The sequence below is a fragment of the Balaenoptera musculus genome, chromosome 6 (assembly GCF_009873245.2).
Source record: "Balaenoptera musculus isolate JJ_BM4_2016_0621 chromosome 6, mBalMus1.pri.v3, whole genome shotgun sequence".
NCBI classification, from domain to species: domain Eukaryota; kingdom Metazoa; phylum Chordata; class Mammalia; order Artiodactyla; family Balaenopteridae; genus Balaenoptera; species Balaenoptera musculus.
This window is the reverse complement of record NC_045790.1, coordinates 34,687,715-34,707,305: the sequence shown is the minus strand read 5'-3', so window position 1 is coordinate 34,707,305 and position 19,591 is coordinate 34,687,715. Positions and strand designations below refer to the sequence as shown.

Below are 19,591 nucleotides of genomic sequence, written 5' to 3'. Positions count from 1 at the left end.
GGCTCGCCCTGGCCAATCGGAACTGCCAGGGCACCGGGGCACCGCCTCTCGGGTCGAACCATTATCTCTCGGGGAGCGGGGAGCCGGGTGCGCCGAAGGGCGGGGCGGCGCTGCGCGCGTCAGGCAAGGGGGCGGGGCCAAGCCCTCCCAGCTGCAGGCATTGGGGTTTGTCTCTAGGCACGCTCTCGCCTAGCGCGGTTCTACTTGGGGTTGCGGGGATGGCGGTGAGACCCAGAATGGACTGGCCCGCCTGGGCTCACTGACTGGTGAAGCAGGCGAGCCCAGAAGCAGAGCCTTCCGGACTTGTGATGGTTAAGGCCTGCCTTTGCTAGCACAGAAGGTGGGAAGGAGGCTCTTCTACTTGGGAACGTTATGGACGGCTTTTGGAGGCGGTGACACCTGAGCAGTGTCTTTAAGAGCGATGGGAAGGGCATTCCAGTGAGCCAGTGAGACCTACTCCAAGAGCAAAGGCACCGAAGAGAGACACAGCGTCGGGTCTTCTGGGGGCCAACAATTCATTCTTTATTCTGAAGTACAAAATATGAGAGGAGGGCCTTGTAAGCCAACTGAAGGTTATCGGTGGCGGCGGGGATCGGGGGGAGTGAAAAAGGAAGAGAAGCAGAAAAGAAACAGAAGAAAAAAGAGGCAGCATAGTGCAGTGATAAGAAAGACACTCTGGACAGGACTGACTGTGTTAAAAGCCTGGCTCCTGCCACCTACTGGTTGTGTGATCTTGGGCAAGTTATTTAAACTCTTTGTGACTCAGTTTTCTCATCTGTGAAATGGGATGAATAAAAGTACATCCCTTCATTGTGATGAAGACTAAATGAGTTAATATTTACAAAGCAATTAGTGTCTGGCATGTGGTGTCATATGTGTTAGTTATATCAATAAAACATAAAGCAGAAGAGAACTGGAAGAGTGTAGTCTCACACATGAGAGTGATGGAATGGTCAACACAGTCAAATATAATTGAGTGGTCCTATGAAATGACTGGAAATGGTCATTGGGTTTCTCAGTATGGGCATGTAGCAGAGATTATGCTATACATTCACAAATCCATTCCTTTTGCTCTTGGGCAGCCAGTCTACTTTGTAGTTAGGTGAGGCCATGTGATTGTGTTCTGGCCAATGAAGTAAAGGCAGAAATGACATATGCCATTTCCAGGTCTGGCTCCTAAAATCTTTTGTGAAATTCTTGACACTTTCTTTCTTGTCTTATCTAATATAGTTACATACAATTAAGTAGTGGAGAATTCCGAATGCTGCATGGGACAGAGCTCTCCCTCTCTCCCACAATGGACTATGGTACTAAGCCACTGAGTTTGGAGGTTGTTTGTTACAGCAGCTAAGATTATTTACCCTGACTACTACAGGGCAAAAGACATGTTATAGTGTACTGTGCGGGTAAGAGTAGAGGCTGGGAAGATGAACTAATTTTTGAGAAATTTGACCAAGAAGGGAATGATAAAAAAGGGATTATTTAGAGGAAAATGCAGGATTGAGGGAACATGTTTTTGTATTGGCTCTGGCTTCTGTGACACTCCTGAGTTGACCACTTTTTAAGAACCCTGCGTAGCAGGGACTAGCAAATCTGGTCTCTGCCCCCTTGTTTCAGACAGAGTCCTCTGGGACTGTCTAGGTCTGCAGCTCCCCTACCTGGTCTTTCAGAAATCTTCTCCAGCACACACTGTTTTATTTTTGTTTTGTTTTATTTATTTATTTTGTACTGTTTTGTATTTTTCTTTTTTTTAAATATCTTTATTAGAGTATAATTGCTTTACAATGTTGTGTTAGTTTCTGTTGCACAACAAAGTGAATCAGCTATAAGTATACATATATCCCCATATCCCCTCCCTCTTGAGCCTCCCTCCCATCCTCCCTATCCCACCCTTCTAGGTCATCACAAAACATTGAGCTGATCTCCCTGTGCTATGCAGCAGCTTCCCACTAGCCATCCATTTTACATTTGGTAGTGTATATATGTCCATGCCACTCTCTCACTTCATCCCAGCTTTTTTAGATTCCATATATATGTGTTAGCATACGGTATTTGTTTTTCTCTTTCTGACTTACACTCTGTATGACAGACTCAAGGTCCATCCACCTCACTAAAAATAACTCAGTTTCGTTTCTTTTTATAGCTCAGTAATATTCCATTGTATATATGCGCCACATCTTCTTTATCCATTCATCTGCCGATGGACATTTAGATTGCTTCCATGTCCTGGCAATTGTAAATAGTGCGCTGCAATGAACATAGTGGTACATGTATCTTTTTGAATTATGGTTTTCTCAGGGTATATGCCCAGTAGTGGGATTGCTGGGTCATGTGGTAGTTCTATTTTTAGTTTTTTAAGGAACCTCCATCCTGTTCTCCATAGTGGCTGTATTAATTTACATTCCCACCAGCAGTGCAGGAGGGTTCCCTTTTCTCCACACCCTCTCCAGCGTTTATTGTTGTAGATTTTTTGATGATGGCCGTTCTGACTGGTGTGAGGAGATACCTCATTGTGGTTTTGATTTGCATTTCTCTAATGATCAGTGATGTTGAGCATCTTTTCATGTGTTTGTTGGCAATCTATATGTCTTCCTTGGAGAAATGTCTATTTAGGTCTTCTGCCCATTTTTGGATTGGGTTGCTTGTTTTTTTGATATTGAGCTGCATGAGCTGCTTGTATATTTTGGAGATTAATCCTTTGTCAGTTGCTTTGTTTGCAAATATTTTCTCCCATTCTGAGGGTTGTCTTTTCGTCTTGTTTATGGTTTCCTTTGCTGTGCAAAAGCTTTTAAGTTTCATTAGGTCCCATTTGTTTATTTTTGATTTTATTTCCATTTCTCTAGGAGGTGGATCAAAAGAGATCTTGCTGTGATTTATGTCAAAGAGTGTTCTGCCTATGTTTTCCTCTAAGAGTTTTATACTGTCTGGCCTTACATTTAGGTCTTTAATCCATTCTGAGTTTATTTTTGTGTATGGTGTTAGGGAGTGTTCTAATTTCATTATTTTACGTGTAGCTGTCCAGTTTTCCCAGCTCCACTTATTGAAGAGGCTGTCTTTTCTCCACTGTATATTCTTGCCTCCTTTGTCAAAGATAAGGACACACCGTTTTAAAAAAGAGAAAGGCTAATTATTAGAGAAATGCAAATCAAAACCACAGTGAGGTATCACCTCACACCAGTCAGAACGGCCATCATCAAAAAATCTACAAACAATAAACGCTAGAGAGGGTGTGGAGAAAAGGGAACCCTCCTGCACTGTTGGTGGGAATGTAAATTGATAAAGCCACTATGGAGGACAGTATGGAGGTTCCTTAAAAAACTAAAAATAGAACTACCACATGACCCAGCAATCCCACTACTGGGCATATACCCTGAGAAAACCATAATTCAAAAAGATACATGTACCACTATGTTCATTGCAGCACTATTTACAATTGCCAGGACATGGAAGCAACCTAAATGTCCATCGACAGATGAATGGATAAAGAAGATGTGGTACATATATACAATGGAATATTACTCAGCCATAAAAAAGAATGAAAGAATGCCATTTGCAGCAATATGGATGGACCTAGAGATTATCATACTACGTGAAGTAAGTCAGACAGAAACCAGTAACCAAAGCACATAATGCTGGGACTTCCCTGGCGGTCCAGTGGTTAAGACTCCACACTTCCAATGCAGGGGGCGCAGGGTGGATCCCCGGTTGGGGGATTAGGATCCCGCATACCGCACAGCACGGCCAAAAAAGAAAAAAGAAAAGAAAAAAAAGTATTAACAAAAATAAATAAGCAAGTAGTTAAAAAAAAAAAAAAGCTGATAATGCTTCCTGGTTTTCTCCATCCTGAATTCCCCTCAGGGCGCCGTTGTTGGGGCAGCTGCAGTGGCTGATGCTGTAGCAAAATTTGTTGTTTACTGGAATAGCAAGGCAACATTCCCTTTCCACAAAAAGTGTATCTTTTATCCCCCTTCCCTCCCTATTACACGTGCAGCCAGTGGGACATGTAAAACTCTGGTTTCTCAGCTCCTGCTCCCTGCCCTCTACCTAGTGGCCTCTTTAGATTCCAGTCTGAGGCCCCTGGGGCAGAGATAAGGTAAATGACCTATGACCCAGTTTTTACATCTGAGCTCAGCAAAACACCTGGCTTGTCCTGGCCTGGTTTGGGGGAAGGAGCCTCACTGCTACTGCCCAGCTCCTAGCTCACTAGGTTTCTATCTTAAGGCTCACTGAGGGAGTTTCCTGGTGGCCTAGTGTTTAGGATCCTGGGTTCTCACTGCTATGACACAGGTTCAGTCCCTGGTCAGGGAACTGAGATCCTGCACACAGCATGGCCAAAAAACAAACAAAAACTCACTGAAGTCTCAGAGGCATTTCAAAGCATCAGGAAGAGCTTGGAAACTTGGGTTCAAATCTCAGCTTGGCCACTTATCCTCTGGGTGATCTTGAGGCCTCGGTTCTCCACTGTGAAATGGGGAGGAGGTTCAGACAATATTTAGATGGTTCTATAAAGTGTCAGGGGAGGAATTAATTTGAAGTTTATCCTAGTGTTAGCCAACTGGTTTGATCCAAGGAAAAGCTGGAGAAGGGACAGGGGTGTGCAAAGGAAACACCCCTGACCCCACCCAGATGGTGGTTGGAGCTACTGATAGTCCTGTCCTCCCCACATTTTCAGATTTCTTATAGCCCTCTGACCCTGACCACTTCTTGTGCTTTTTGTGTGTGTGCATATGAGAGAGAGAGAATATGATTACTTAGCCCTTTTTTCCCAAACCCGTTTCTGCTGCCTGGTGGGGCCAGGGCATGGTTACAGTGAGGTACCCACTCCTCCAGACAGTACCTGAAGCCAAGGTTTAGCTGAAGCAGATCAAGCCCCACAGCCCCTCACCCCCACCCCCTTGCCTTTCCTCTGCCAGAGCCACCAAGCAGGTGAGTGAGGTGACTGTGGATCCAGGGTTATACCCTGACTTACCCTAGAATGTAAGCTCTGGGAGGGCTGAGACTATGCCTGACTCGTGCACACAGGGCCATCCCTTTGCGCCATGTGGAGCCTAGGGGCCTGGCATGTGGTGGTAGATACTCAGTAGGTAAATATTTGCTGAATGAATGACCAGATGAATGACTTTAAGGCAGCAAATAACTCTTGTAAGCATCCTAGAGCCGAGGGATCTGTAGTAAGCAGCTTTCACAGAGGTTCTTCCAGGGTAGTTAGTGTCTTTGGCCCTAAAGTGGGATCATCAAAGTCGCCCCCTGTAGTTGTAGGCAGTCCTGAACTCCGCCCCCAGGTGGCCGGGCGGGCCCTCAGGCAGTCACGTGCTGGCGGTTGTCCAATCAGCGAGGGCGGGGCGGGGCCGGGCCGACTAGGAGGTGGGGGCGAGGTGAGCAGGCAGAAGTTCCCGAAGGTTTCTCCACCCGGTGGCCTCCTGTCGCGCAGCGGAGCGTGTCCTGAGCGGCGTCGGAGGCGGAGGCCATGGCCACAACCTTCCGGGCGAGCGGTAACCGCAGGGCGGCCGGGACTCGCTAGGACGCGAAGCTGAGCCCTCCCCTTCCTTAGGAAGTTGTCGTCCCTGCCCGCAGGTCGGCGCGCCCACCCGTCCAGGCACGCGCGGCGAAAGGACACGCCGGTGTTGGGGCTGCAGGCTGATTGGCGCTGGGAACGCCCAAGCTCTGGCCCTTAGCTCCTGAGTAGGGTGGGGACAAGAGGGTGCATCCGAGCTTGGGCCTGCTAGTGGGTGAGACCCAGGGGAGAAAGGGGCGTAGGGCTTTGTGACTGATCTTAACGGTCTGCCCCCAGAGCATCAGCATATCCGCTACAACCCGCTACAAGATGAGTGGGTGCTGGTGTCAGCGCACCGCATGAAGCGACCCTGGCAGGGGCAGGTAGAACCCCCGCTTCTGACGACAGTACCCCGCCATGACCCCCACAACCCTCTGTGTCCGGGGGCCACACGGGCCAATGGAGAGGTAAGTCTTTAGATCCTACCTCTGCAGGCTGGGCCCGGGGGGAGTAGTTCCCCATCCACTGCCCTTAGAGCTTCTCTTCGCCCTACAGGGTAGTGGACCCTAGCCCCGCACCCCACAGGGGAGTGGACCTCTGGGTCATATCCCACCAAGTCTTTCTGACCTCAGAGTGGACTTCTTCCCGCCTTGTAACCTTGAAGCCCATCAGATGACTGGTGGTAATGGGCCAGCAAATGCTTCTAGCCCATACTTCTCTGTAGGTGAATCCCCACTATGAAGGCACCTTCCTGTTTGACAATGACTTCCCAGCTCTGCAGCCTGATGCCCCTAGTCCAGGTAACTTGGATCTAGCTGCTGTTGGGGAGAAAAGAGGCTGGACCTTGTTGGGAGACTTCTGTTGCAGAGAGTGATACCCCTTTATCTTAGGACCCAGTGATCACCCCCTTTTCCAAGCAGAGGCTGCTCGAGGAGTTTGGTAACTATGAATTTCCACTCTTACACCCTTCAGCCCGGGGCCTGGACTGAGCACTGGGGTTGGGCCCTGCCCCCAGCACAATGAGCCCTATATCTCTGTCATTTCTCCCTCCTTCACCACCTAGTAAGGTTATGTGCTTCCACCCCTGGTCGGATGTGACACTGCCACTCATGTTAGTCCCCGAGATCCGAGCTGTCATTGATGCATGGGCCTCAGTCACAGAGGAGCTGGGTGCCCAGTACCCTTGGGTGCAGGTCTGTGAGGTCGCCTTCTCCCCTAGATGGGCAGGGAGGGGGTGGTGCAGTTTGGTTTTGGGAAGTGGCATTTTTATTTCCACAGGTTGTGGTTCGGAGGGGTTGACTTGCTGTCCTTTTGGCTATAAAGCTCCCTACCCCTACTTCATAGATCTTTGAAAACAAAGGAGCCATGATGGGCTGTTCCAACCCCCATCCCCACTGCCAGGTATGTGTGTCAGGGGCTTCAGTGGATATCTGGGCTGAGTCCAAGACAGTGTGGGGTGGGGAACTGGAGTAAGGGAAAACAGAGCAAGTAAGCTAGTGATGTGGAGGCTTGGAGGTGAAGGATCTGTCTGCTCTTCTCCTCCCCCTTGACAGGTGTGGGCCAGCAGTTTCCTGCCAGATGTTGCCCAGCGTGAGGAGCGATCTCAGCGGGCCTATCAGAGTCAGCATGGAGAGCCCCTGCTAATGGAGTACGGCCGCCAAGAGCTGCTCAGGAAGGTGGGAGAAAGCTGGATCTTGTGTCCCCAAGAAGCCCATAACCTCACCCCAAAAAGGAGAGGTGTGTGAAGGAGGAGGGTAGAAGGGAAGTAGCAGAGAGACTTGCTAGGAGGACATAGCAATAAGCTAAAGGAAAGGTGATGATGGCTTAGACTAGGGTGGTAGTGGTGGAGTGGTGAGAAACCATCGGTTTCTGGGTACATTTTTTCTTCTCCTTCCCTTGCCTATTTGCTGACCCCCCTCACACCCACCTTGATGACCTCATCTCCATTTGGTCTGCCTAGGACCGTCTGGTCCTAACCAGTGAGCACTGGTTAGTTCTGGTCCCCTTCTGGGCTGTGTGGCCCTTCCAGACACTACTGCTGCCCCGTCGGCATGTGCGGCGGCTGCCTGAGCTGACCCCGGCTGAGCGTGACGGTGAGTCTCCCAGCTGGGACCCTGGGGCCAGGCTTTGGATGGGGATGGTTCTGGTGGGGCCAACATCTGGGCCCCAGACTGAGAGTCAGGCTCTGATTCCAGATCTAGCCTCCATCATGAAGAAGCTCTTGACCAAGTATGACAACCTATTTGAGACATCCTTTCCCTACTCCATGGGCTGGCATGGTGAGGCTTTTTGAGTACCCATATCTATCCGCAACACCATTTCTGGGCTCCTGGGTCCCAGCTTAGTGGACTGCAACTCCCAGCAGGCCTTGGAACACTTGCTGGGGAAGTGTTCAGAGCAGGGATGCTGGCACTGAGGGTGGAGAAGCGAACGTGGTGAAACTATGTCTCCCAGTGGACTTTCCAATGCCTTGTCTCCTCTCTGGCAGGGAATGCTGGAAGATGTAGTTTTCAGGTACCTGCTATGGTCTGGGGGTAAGAGCTAGGCTGAAGAACTAAGAAAGGACCCTTCCCAACTATCTCTGCCTTCTTCCCGCCAGGGGCTCCCATGGGATCAGAGGCTGGAGCCAATTGGGACCACTGGCAGCTACATGCTCATTATTATCCTCCACTCCTGCGCTCTGCCACAGTCCGGAAATTCATGGTTGGCTATGAAATGCTTGCCCAGGCCCAGAGGGACCTCACCCCTGAGCAGGTCTGGACTTGGAGCACCCTGGGTCCTCGGGTCCCCTTTTCTCTCCTATTTCCTCAAGGGATCCCAACAATCATGACCCTGAGAAGCCCCACGACCTGGGTATTCCTAGGGACTCAGCAGCTGACTCCTTCATCCTCTGGCTATTCCAGTGGTCGTTCTCACCAGCCTCCCCACCCCACACGCTCTCCCCCAGTGTCTAGTGTCTCCTAGCACTCACCATTCTGGGCAGCCCTTACCCTCTCTGATTATCCCCTTTCCCCCTCCCAGGCTGCAGAGAGACTAAGGGCACTTCCTGAGGTTCATTACCGCCTGGGGCAGAAGGACGGAGACAGCAGCCATCGCCTGACCACACTGACCACAGGGCCTTCTGCCTGAGGGAACTAGGGCCTAGGGTTTGGGCAGATGTGGGATCAATAAAACTGTGCTTCTCAAACTTTAATCACATATTCTAACACCAGAGGAGTGTGAACTCTGATCCTTGGGGGTCTGGGGTTAAAGGCCGAAGGCGTAGCTCCAGCCACAACTTTTCTTTGCCAACAGATGTGCAAAAACTTAAGGGCACAACCTCCCCACCTCTTTGCCCCAAATCTCTGAACAAAATTAATACTCAGTGTCATGTCTGGCTTTTACTCCTAGAGTAACAAAGGCATCCCAGTTTAAAATGGTTTTAGAATCCTTTGTTCTTGTCTTTGGCTGAGGCTTTGGGAAGGCCAGAGCCCCCTTTACTACCATCCCTAGGGTATCAGCTCACCAAGCCTGGGACTGAAGGTTTGGTTGGAGTGGGTGAACAGGATCCTTGTCCCATTGGTCAGTGGCCAGACCCTGGGCTCCTGGCCAGAACCCTGGCTTTGTGAGTGGCTGCATCTTGGCTCTGCTCCAGCCCACAGAGGCTGAAGGGGTGGGTAGGGAACGTGTACGTGGCTTTGTGTCCTTGGCCTTTCCAGACTCCCACGTGCAGCGTGTATGCACAGGCTCTGTACACCTCTGTTGCCCCTGTGCCCCGATCATTGCACAGGGCAGAAGACAGCTCTGGCAGGGAAGGGGATGCCAGAGTTAGGAGCCTCAGGGCCATGGTAGGAGGGGATGGTTTTTGGAGTGACCCTGGGTCTACCCCCTCCCCTCTGGAGCTGTTTCCCTGGCAAGACTGTAACTGTGGGAATAACAAGTCATACAACCCAGGAGACATGATGCCACCTAGGGTCCTCCAAACTTTTAGGTGAGGACGGGAGCTTGCGAGTAATGCGGGAATGGCCAGAACACTTTTTGTCTCCATTCTTCTCAAGGGAATTGAGTCTCTGGGAGGGGAAATCACACAAGGCTGGACAGTGATGATCTGACCCAGGAGAACCGTGGCTGCCTGCCTTCCGGTCCAGGATTCTTTCTTCCTAGAGACCCTGGAGGGGAAGGGTCAACTAGGAGTGTTACCCTGGTTTGGAAGAAGCTCAGACAAATGTGGTACACATTTCCCTTGAGCCCCCATTGGCTGGGGAGTGGAACCCTGGATGGGTGACATACATAGCTACACACACACACACACACACACACACACACACACACACACACACACACACACACACACACACACACACACACACACACACACCTGATCCTACACCTTTTATTTGCCTGCATTTTGGAATCATCTGGGGAGTTTTAAACAGTACTGATTTAATTGGAGTGTGGCTTGACAGTTTCAAAACCACAGTGTCCAGCGACGTTTGAGACCCACTGCCTTACAACCAGTCCACCTCCTTCCTTATCTGCAGTCAGGGGCACCTTCAGCTTCTCTGGTCACCTGCCCAGTAGCTCCTAAGCCACTGAACTTGAGGCTTTGTTTGAGGACAGCTGGGGGGTGGACGGGGAGGGGCCTGAGAGCTCTGGTCCTGCTGTCCCAGGAGGAGAGGCTTTCAGGCCGGGACCCAGAAACCCGGCTCCAGACTCGGTCCCCGGCAGCCTCCTCAGTCCCGGACGGGACAGGAAGTGTCCGGCAGAGGTGGGTGTGGAGGTGATTGGCAGTTGGAGGCTCCAATGGGTCGAGCCCCCCTATTTCACCCCTCTCCTTCCATTGGTGCCTGGGCGGAGTCGCCCCACGGCGGGGCCCCAGGGCGGCAGGGAGTAGAGGCCGGGGCAGAGGGCGAGGGCGGAGGGCGCTGGCGGCGGCGGCCGCAGAAGGTGAGGCCTGATGGGGCCGCGGGTGAACTCGAGGGAGCCTTGCCAGGAGAGGGCGGGGCCTGGGGGTGTGGGATTTGAAGGGCCCGGAGTGACTGACGGACTGTCAGTGCGTGTGTGTGTGTGTGTGTGTGTGTGAGAGAGAGACTGCAAGGCTGTGTGTGACGCTGTCAGTGTGCGAAACTTCGCAAGTGTCGCTTGGTGAGACTGTCAGCTAGTGTGATTGCGGGTGTCGCTGTGCTGTGGCTGAGTCTGCATGTGGCTGTGTGTGTGTGCCAGTGTGCGCCAGTGTGCAGTTTGGGGGCAGAGACCGGGTCGTGCGTTTGTGTGTGTGTGAGAGGGCCTGTGACCACATCAGGGAATGTGTTTTGGGAAGGTTTCTGCGGAGTTTGAGACTGTGTCTGCCAGTGTGAGAGTGGATGGCTGGGTTTGTGTGTGCCAGTGTGTGACTTCAGCATGGCAGAGGAAGAATGAGACTTGCACTCGGCGTGTGTCCTGTGTCCTAACTGTTAGACTGTGGAGGAGTGGAGCTGGGTTTGCATTTTGGGGACCCACTTCAGTAGCCAATGGGACTGACCTCTCTACTTAGTGGCCAGGGTAAGCAGACCATCCCCAGCACACTTGGCTCTCCCTCCTTCTTTTAGTGCTTGAGAATCCTTGTCACTGGTCCACTGCTTCTTATTTTCTGTCTCCCTGTCTGACTCAGTTTCCTTATATTTCTTTTTCTCTCTCTACTACTGTCTTCCTAGGGCTAGTGCTCTCTGTGTCTTCACACTTTCGTCTCCCCAGGTATCTCTGTGTATCTGCTTTTTAGTCCTGCCTCTCATGTTCTCTGCATCTCTGTCTCTCTCTCTGTGCCCCTGTGCGTGACTCCCCTGTTCACCTTTGTCTCTTTGGCTACCTGGGGGCCTGAAATGGTGATGAGATGGGGGATCTGCCGTGCTAAGAGCTCCCTGGAAGAGAGGGCTTACACTGTGATGAGGAGTTGCTTTTAGAGAGTGCTGTGACCCCCCATCCCAGGGGCGGAGTGCTAAGTGTGTGTGTGTGGCTGTGCAAGGAAGAGGGAGATGTGTGTCTGTGTGTGTGTCTGGGTATGTGTAAATGTTTAAGTGTCTGAGTCTGAGTGAGGATGTCTGAGTGTATCGGTGTAACTGTGAGTGGCTGTGTCTGAGAGTGTGTGTCTGAGGGTAAGTGTGGGTCTTGTGTATCTGGCACCAAGGAACCAAAGGCATTTCCTGGTGCTGGGGCCTGAAGAGTAGAGGGGGAGGTGAGAAATGCCTGGAACGTCCAGGGGAGGGGGAAACTGGACTCTTTGGCTTTTCTTTATATCCCCCAACATGGGGCCCTCTTCCCCTTAAAACACAGACAGCTGTGCCTTGCTGGGGAGTGAAAAGAGTGGGAGCACGAGTATGTGTCTGCTTTTTGATTTGACTGTGTCCACGTGTGTTCAAGGGAGTGTCTTTGTTGACTGTGCCTGGGGAGTCCACGCGTGAATGTGCCTGTGTTCTGCTGTGTGAAAACACAGGAACCTCTTGCTGACAGGGACACAGCAGCTCTCCTTTCCCTCTTGCTGTGCCTGGCTGTGCCTGGCTGTGCCTGTGGCTTCCTTTCCAGACTAGGGGGAGGCCTCTTCCCTTCCCAGGGCCTTGGGTGGGAGGGGGTGGGAGAGTAGGAGGGAGGAGAAAGGAGAGAGGAGGGGGCCTGGCTAGGGACGGCTGAGCTCCATGGCCCAGAGGGGCGGGGGCAGGGAAGGGGAAGGAGGGGACGATTCTGGGGTCCCAGAACTGAGTAGAGTGGAGACGGGTGCTGTAGCTGGTGGGAGGAAGTCCTGGAGGCCATGGACACTCAACCACTGGAATCATCGAGGTAGGGCGGGGCTGAGCACGGTAAATGCGGCCGGGGGGCCGGGGTGAGCCACTAGACACACTTGGACAGACACACAGACACGCGGAGGTCCCTGCTCAGCTCTACCTGGGAGGGATTTGGGCTCTCCCTCTTCTGGAGCCCTTGCCCAGGGCCCTTTCCCCATCCGCCCCTTCTCCTGCCCCCATTCCCTCTTCCCCACTGCCTTCCTCATCCTGCTTTCTCCCATCCAGGATTCCCTCTCTCCTAGCACCTCCGTCCCCCATACACACATGGTTGGTTACCTTTTTGGCCTTTCTGAGACCCTGCTGCCCCAGCCCAGCCCTCACCTTGTTGAGCTCTCACCGCCTCCCAGTCCTGATCTCTGAGCATCTCTTTGTCCTGTGGCCCCAACCCCAGCCTCCTGTTCCTGCAGGCTCCCAGCTTCTCTCAGCCTCCTCTCCCGTCCCGCCACCCTGTCTCCATCTTCTGGCTCCTCGCCCGCCCCCAGCCTCTGGCAGCAGTCAGGGCATCTGGATCTGCTTAACTCCGCAGCCTCAGCCTGCACCCTAGCCCCATCCGGCCTCGCAGGCTCAAGACCAGCAAGATTCCAGAGTCAGGCCCAGATGAGCGGCCCAGAGCAAGGAGCCAGGCCCAGGCGAGAGGAGGCTTGGTAGCCAGAGCAGGGCTAGGTCTCATGGCAGGGGTACCGGGTGGGCTCAGACCCACCATGACAGTCCCACCCCAGGGTGACGAGGGCTGCCTCAGGTCAGTCAGAGGCAACGACTATCCCTGGGCCAGGTGGGATGGATACGGAATTCCCAACAGCTGGATTGGAGGAGTTAATGGGAGTGACTGAGCTGGTGCCAACACTTGGTGCCAGGGGTGGGTGCCAAGGGTGGTGCGGGGGGCGGTGCTGGCACAGTCTGTTGCCTCCAGCTTTTGTCCTGGGCTCTAAGCCCATGACTGAGAAGGGGGGTGTGAGGGTGTGTGTGCATGCGTGTGTGTGCACTCACACACAGCGCTGGGCGTATGGTGGAAAGGGGACCTTACATCAGAGCCCCCAGTGATGTCTGATGTCCTTACCCCACTGGGCACCTGGTTTCCTCCGAGAAGGCCCCAGTCTGGAAGAGGAGGAGGCAGGCTTTAGCCTCCCATCTTGGGAATGGGGGATCGCTGACCTTGCCTCTCTCCCCACAGATGAGCAGCAGCTGCTCAGGGCTGAGCAGGGTCCTGGTGGCCGTGGCTACAGCCCTGGTGTCTGCCTCCTGTCCCTGCCCCCAGGCCTGGGGCCCCCCAGGTGAGAAAAACTCTGCTCTATGACCCAACTCTGACCTGTGACTTGCCACCATCACCGTGGCCCCTTCTCATGCCTAACCTGTGATCCTCCCAACCCCTGACATCCAATCTGGCAACATCTCTCTACCCTGCTCTCTGACCTCTGTCTCCAGATTATAACATGATGTTTTGACCCCATGACCCCACTCAGGTCTTAAAAGTCCACCCCTTATCCTTTCACTCTCACAAAGTGTGGGGTGGGGTGGGAGAGAGGGAAAGGAAGAGTCTCTGCTCAGAAGTGCCTTCAACAGGGGTCCAGTATGGGCAGCCTGGCAGGGCCATGACGCTGTGTTGCCCTGGAGTGACTGCTGGGTAAGTGCTCCACCAGCCTGCTGGGCTGACAGGACCCTTTCATGACCCATTTCTTGACCTTGCCCAGTCCTCACACCCCTCCCATCCTTGCCCCTTGTATCTGTAATCCTCACCTCTCTGTCTGTCCTAACCCTCAAACCATCCTTATTCAACAGAACATTCAACCAACATGTATTGAGCACCTGCTAAGTGCCTGGTCTATTCTAGGCCCTGGGATACAGCAGTGCACAAGCCAGGCAAGATGCCAGGTAGTAATACCTGCAGGGCAGAAAATCAAAAGAGAGTCAGGTGGAAGAGGATAAGTGAGCGATCACTTTTTATTGGTAATAAGGGAAGGCCTCTCTGAGGAGGTGACATTGAAGCTGATTTCTGAAGGTTGGGGTATAAGCAAGCATTCCTGACAGAGAGAACAGCTAGTGCAAAGCCCTGAGGTGGGCGTGAGCTCCACACTCTTGAACCGAAAGAAGCACAACCTGACTGGAGTGCAGTGGGGGAGGGGGAGACAGGAAGGTGATGAAGAAGGAAAGGAAGGCAAGGGCTAGATCACCAGGGGCTTTGTAAGCCAGCAAAAGGAGTTTGAGCTTTACTGCAAGCACAGTGAGAAGCCAATGGAGAGCTGTGACATGGTCTGACTCATAGTTTAAATCTTCCCTCTATCTGTCATCATCTCATCTCACCCCCAGGGCCCCGGTGTCCTGGTTTCGGGACGGGGAGACAAGGCTGCTCCAGGGACCTGACTCTGGTCTAGGGCACGAACTGGTCCTGGCCCGGGCAGAAAGCACTGACGAGGGCACCTATATCTGCCGGACCCTGGATGGTGCACTTGGGGGCATGGTGACCCTGCAGCTGGGCTGTGAGTTGGGGAGGGAGTGTTGGCGGTAGCAATGATGAGACATGGGGCTCCTGGGGGAATCCAGGCCCTGAGTAAGCCCTCTGGGATGGGGAGGGGCTGGGGACTTCTCAGTCTCCAGCTGCACCCTCTGCCTCTAGACCCCCCAGTCCGCCCTGTTGTCTCCTGCCGAGCAGCTGACTATGAGAACTTCTCCTGCACTTGGAGTGCCAGCCAGGTTAGCGGTTTACCCACCCGCTACCTCACCTCCTACAGGTGTGTGCATGATCGGTGTGTATACCTATACGTTTGGATGTTTAGCAAAACATGGGTACGGGAGGTAGGTAAGGAGGTCCTGAGGAAGGCCTGAGAGAGAAGGAGGACCCTCCTTTCCTTCCTGACCTCAGATGGCCTCCTCCCTGCCAGGAAGAAGACGGTACCAGGAGCTGATGGCCAAAGGTAAGACATGAGGGGGAAGCTGGGGGCTCTAGCTGGGTCTCGCAGTGAGCATTTCCAAAGCTCAAGACCACATCCTCTCTCCTAGGATGAGTCCATCTACAGGGCCTTGGCCATGCCCACAGGACCCCCCAGGGGCTGCCCGCTGTGTAGTCCATGGGGCAGAGTTCTGGAGCCAGTACCGGATCAATGTGACTGAAGTGAACCCCCTGGGGGCCAGCACACGCCTGCTGGATGTGAGCTTGCAGAGCATCTGTGAGTACCCACTCCTAGAGCTCTCCCCAAATCCCTACCACAGAGACCCCAAACGGATCCCAGAGTACAGGTACCCCCCAAATTCAGAACCCTCCTCCCCTGAGCTCCCACATAGTTCCCTCCCAACATAGACCCATTTCGGCCCACAGATGGCCCCCATGGAGACTAAGAGCCCAAGGAGATCAGAGCCCAGGAGGCAGGGTTACATCAGCTTCTAGAGACTGCTGCCACTACCCGCTTCCCTCCTAGTCCTTCCTGGCTGCCTAGCCCCAGTGCTGCCTCTCTGCTTCTAGGCCTTGTGCTGAAGGCGGTTCTATCTCATGTCCTCCCTGCCCAGTGGAAGCCCTTGCTGGCCTCTCCTTCCTCTTGATCTGTGTGTGGAAGGGGGTCACCAAAGCTCTGGCTGGAATTTGGGCCAACTCATCTTCCTTGGATGGAAAGCAGAATCACTCTTTTTTTTTATTTATTTATTTATTTTATCTATTGATTTTTGGCTGCATTGGGTCTTCGCTGCTGCACGCGGGCTTTCTCTAGCTGTGGCGAGCGGGGGCTACTCTTCCGTTGCGGTGCGTGGGCTTCTCATTGCGGTGGCTTCTCTTGTAGAGGAGCACGGGCTCTAGGCGCACGGGCTTCAGTAGTTGCAGCACGCGGGCTCAGTAGTTATGGTTCGCGGGCTCTAGAGCGCAGGCTCAGTAGTTGTGGCGCAAGGGCTTAGTTGCTCTGCGGCATGTGGGATCTTCCCAGACCAGGGCTCGAACCCGTGTCCCTTGCACTGGCAGGGGGATTCTTAACCACTGCGCCACCAGGGAAGTCCCAGAATCACTCTTTAACTCACTCAACAAACATTTCAAAAATCCGTCCTCAGATCTGAGCTTACTTTATAGTAGGGATGACAGATAGGTCCTGAGCCTAATGGATGATCAAGCTTAAGATTTCCCCAACCTCCTTGGAAGTGCCTCCCCTCAGTGACCTTTAGGCACACACCCATCTTCCCTTGGGAGGTGGTGGGGAAGGGATGAGTACCTGTCTTGTGCCCTGAATTTGTGTCTCCACTGCCCTCAGTGCGCCCTGACCCACCCCAGGGGCTGCGGGTAGAGTCGGTACCTGGCTATCCTCGCCGCCTGCGTGCCAGCTGGACGTACCCTGCCTCCTGGCCCCGCCAGCCCCACTTCCTGCTCAAGTTCCGGCTGCAGTACCGTCCAGCACAGCATCCAGCCTGGTCCACGGTGAGGCCCTTGGAGTGCGTCCCAATCTGGGGCTGTGGGTCCTGTCTCTAGTTTCATGTTCCTGGGTGTTCTACGTGACCAGATCTGGCAGGTCACTGACGCCCCGTGGACTTCCCCTACAGAGTACTCTCCATGGGCCAGGCCTTGTGCTGGGTGCTGGGGTTGTAGCAGGGACCGAGGGACTGAGCCTCTGCCCTGCAGGGCTGTAACTGATCTCAGCCCATCTGTGGGAAGACAGCAGTGATTTTTTAAAAATAACTTTTCTAGGAAAAGGAGTGCCTTTCAGCCAGAGGCACAGCCTCATACAAACACTCATATACTCAGATGTGGATAGAGGTGAATTCCCACATCTGGAGATGGCAAAGATTCGCCAGCATCAGGCCTGGGGAGCCGCTGCCTCAGACAATAACCAATATTTATTGAACACCGTCTGTCTGCCAGGCACTGTGCTACACATTTTACATGTATTATCTCGTTTAGGTGTATTCACCTCTATTTTACAAATGAAGAAACTGAGGCACAGAGAGAGGTCCAAGGTCACTCAGTAAGTGGTAACAGCAAAGATTTGAACCCAGGCAGTCTGAAGTCACAGCCTGTCTACAAAACCACTGTGCACTTTTGTCTTCTGAACACTAGGTGTAGACCTGACACCACCAGCCACCCTACGTGAGGCCCAGACGCCTGCATCAGGCTGACAGGGACAGGACTGGGAGGAAGGGGTGCTCTTTGCAGACTGGGTCTGGGGTCAGATAGGCTGAGTGCTTATAACCTGGATAACGTGCCGAGGAACCATCTGCACTGCCAGGTGGAACCGGCTGGATTGGAGGAGGTGATCACGGACGCTGTGGCTGGGCTGCCCCATGCCGTGCGGGTCAGTGCCCGGGACTTTCTGGACGCAGGCACCTGGAGCGCCTGGAGCCCCGAGGCCTGGGGTACTCCGAGCACCGGTGAGAGACAGAGCCTAGGGAAAGGGCTGAGGCCCCGCTGCCCAGCATCTATCGGAGGAACTGCCGGCGCTAGGGGGCGGCGTGGCAATTGCGGCCCCAGGCTTCACCTGTAGCTGCCTGCAGCCCCGCCCTAGCTTAAACCCTGCCCCAGATTAAACCCCGCCCCTCAGCCTCCGCCCCTCAGCCTCCACCCCTGCTTACATCCCCAGAAGCTGGCTCTGCCCTTTCAAGCTCCGGCTCCGAGGCGCCCCTGTGTCCAACCCTGGCCCTGGCCTCGCCTGGCGCCTGGCGGGCCCTGGCCTCCGCCCCGACCCCGCGTGGATAGTTCTCCTCAGGTCTCGTCTCCCTCCAGGGCCCCTACCGAAGGAGATACCAGCTGGGGGCCAGCAACACGCGCAGCCAGAGGAAGAACCTCAGGCGGATAGCCCTGCTCCCCCAAGACCGTCCCTCCTACCAGACCCGCGGCCACTTGGTGAGCTTGGGCAGATGGGCAAAGGTGGTAGAGGATGGGAAAGCCCCAGAGAGAAGTGGGCACCGAGTTTGGTCAGGCAGGCTTGCTCTCACAGCTGGTACGTGACACTCCCCCTCAGACCACAGAGACGCCCTGGAGCAGGTGGCTATGCTGGCATCTTTGGGAATCTTCTCTTTCCTGGGACTGGTGGCTGGGGCCCTGGCACTGGGGCTCTGGTAAGTGACTGCCACTGGCCTCTCATCCTCTGATCCCACACAGGGGCTCTGATACCCATAGACCACACCCGTTCCCACCCCTCATGACTTTGCACTGAACGTGTCTGATTCTGGAACAATTCCTCCTCCTTCCTTCTCCCGCCCCCAACTTCATGATTCTCACCCTTTCCTCTCTTGACCCTTTACTAACAAACCTTTTTGGAAGAGACTGAGATGCCCCACATTGTCAGGGAGACAGCTTCCTTTTTGTGCTCCAGGCTGAGGTTGAGACCAGATGAGAAGGATGGACCCCAAAAGTCTGGGTTCTTGGCCCCGATGATTCCAGTGGACAAGCTTCCAGGTGAGTATGACCTCTGGAAGGTTTGGACTTGGAGATGTGTGCCCTCATTTTGAGTGTCTGGATTAAGAGCCAGGTGCCTTAGTCATAAGGGTTTTGGGAATCAGAGTTGGGTCTCCTCATTCTTGTAACTTCTGGACTCAGGGATGGGCCTTTCGTTCTTGAGTCCCGGGCTCAGAGTTGGGTCTCTTCTGTCTCTTGCAGGATACTGGGGCTTCTAGATGGACTCCCTCCTCATTTTCAGGGTATTAGGCTCAGAGCTGGATATCCATCCTTATTCTTGGGATGTCTGGATCAGAGCTGGATCCCCTGCCTTATTCTTGATGTGCCTGGGCCCAGAGCTAGGTCCAACTCCCTCATCTTCAGGGTATTGGGGCTTACACAGAGGTGGGCTCCCCTATTCATTTTTGGAGTGTTGGGCTCAGAGCTGGGTCTCCTCCCTCATTCTCAGGGAATCTGGGACAAGATCCAGACCTACTATCTCCCTTGATTTTCCTCCTTCTTCTAGGAGTCCCAAACCTGTAGAAGATCTTGGAAGGCTTCAGCTGATTCCATCTATAACTCTGTCTTGCTGGTGTGGATGGACGGACAGGTGGAACCCAGGCAGGACAGTAGATCCCCATGGAGGGGGGTTCTCAGCTGGAAGTTCTGTTTGGAGCTCATTTCTATGAGACTCTGTGTTCCCAACTTGCCAGCTGAAAGGTGCCTGGACCTCTGACTTCATCCCAGAGTTGGAAGTCCACCTGAGGAATGTGTGTAGATATGTATGTCTGTGTCCATGTGTGTCCAAGTGTATGTGAGGCAGGGAACATGTGTTCTCTGCATGTATGTATATAGGTACCTGGGGAGTGTGTGTGGGTCCTTGGCTCTTGGCCTTGCCCCTAGCGGGGGTTGTGAAGGTGTGAATAAAGAGAATGAGGAGGTTCTTCTGTTTGTTGACATGTC

At 53.4% G+C, this 19,591-nt stretch overlaps 2 protein-coding genes across 13 annotated transcripts; both read left to right on the top strand.

The window, feature by feature from the left end:
- The first annotated feature begins 5,333 nt into the window (after positions 1 to 5,333).
- GALT (galactose-1-phosphate uridylyltransferase) lies at positions 5,334 to 8,702 on the top strand. 4 transcript variants are annotated; one of them, XM_036854077.1, is made up of 11 exons: positions 5,334 to 5,492; positions 5,792 to 5,961; positions 6,219 to 6,294; positions 6,385 to 6,433; positions 6,558 to 6,687; positions 6,839 to 6,895; positions 7,048 to 7,170; positions 7,455 to 7,587; positions 7,690 to 7,773; positions 8,094 to 8,248; positions 8,516 to 8,702. In XM_036854077.1, exons 1-11 carry the CDS (start codon positions 5,468 to 5,470, stop codon positions 8,621 to 8,623), a joined length of 1,110 nt encoding a protein of 369 aa, XP_036709972.1. In that variant the 5' UTR covers positions 5,334 to 5,467; the 3' UTR covers positions 8,624 to 8,702. The 4 variants fall into 4 exon arrangements, with proteins under 4 accessions (XP_036709972.1, XP_036709973.1, XP_036709974.1 ...); XM_036854079.1 differs by having other exon boundaries at positions 5,359 to 5,574; XM_036854080.1 differs by having other exon boundaries at positions 5,359 to 5,596.
- A 1,463-nt stretch (positions 8,703 to 10,165) lies between these two features.
- On the top strand, positions 10,166 to 19,579 carry IL11RA (interleukin 11 receptor subunit alpha). 9 transcript variants are annotated; one of them, XR_005020436.1, is made up of 14 exons: positions 10,364 to 10,420; positions 13,460 to 13,559; positions 13,849 to 13,909; positions 14,593 to 14,762; positions 14,900 to 15,014; positions 15,165 to 15,197; positions 15,283 to 15,449; positions 16,512 to 16,675; positions 17,481 to 17,622; positions 17,975 to 18,094; positions 18,213 to 18,309; positions 18,567 to 18,649; positions 18,851 to 19,033; positions 19,155 to 19,571. XR_005020436.1 is itself a non-coding variant. In XM_036856703.1 (13 exons), exons 2-13 carry the CDS (start codon positions 13,460 to 13,462, stop codon positions 19,169 to 19,171), a joined length of 1,269 nt encoding a protein of 422 aa, XP_036712598.1. In that variant the 5' UTR covers positions 10,166 to 10,241; the 3' UTR covers positions 19,172 to 19,571. The 9 variants fall into 9 exon arrangements, 8 of the variants coding, with proteins under 8 accessions (XP_036712598.1, XP_036712595.1, XP_036712602.1 ...); XM_036856703.1 differs by lacking the exons at positions 10,364 to 10,420; positions 18,851 to 19,033 and adding an exon at positions 10,166 to 10,241; XM_036856700.1 differs by lacking the exon at positions 18,851 to 19,033.
- Positions 19,580 to 19,591: the final 12 nt, after the last annotated feature.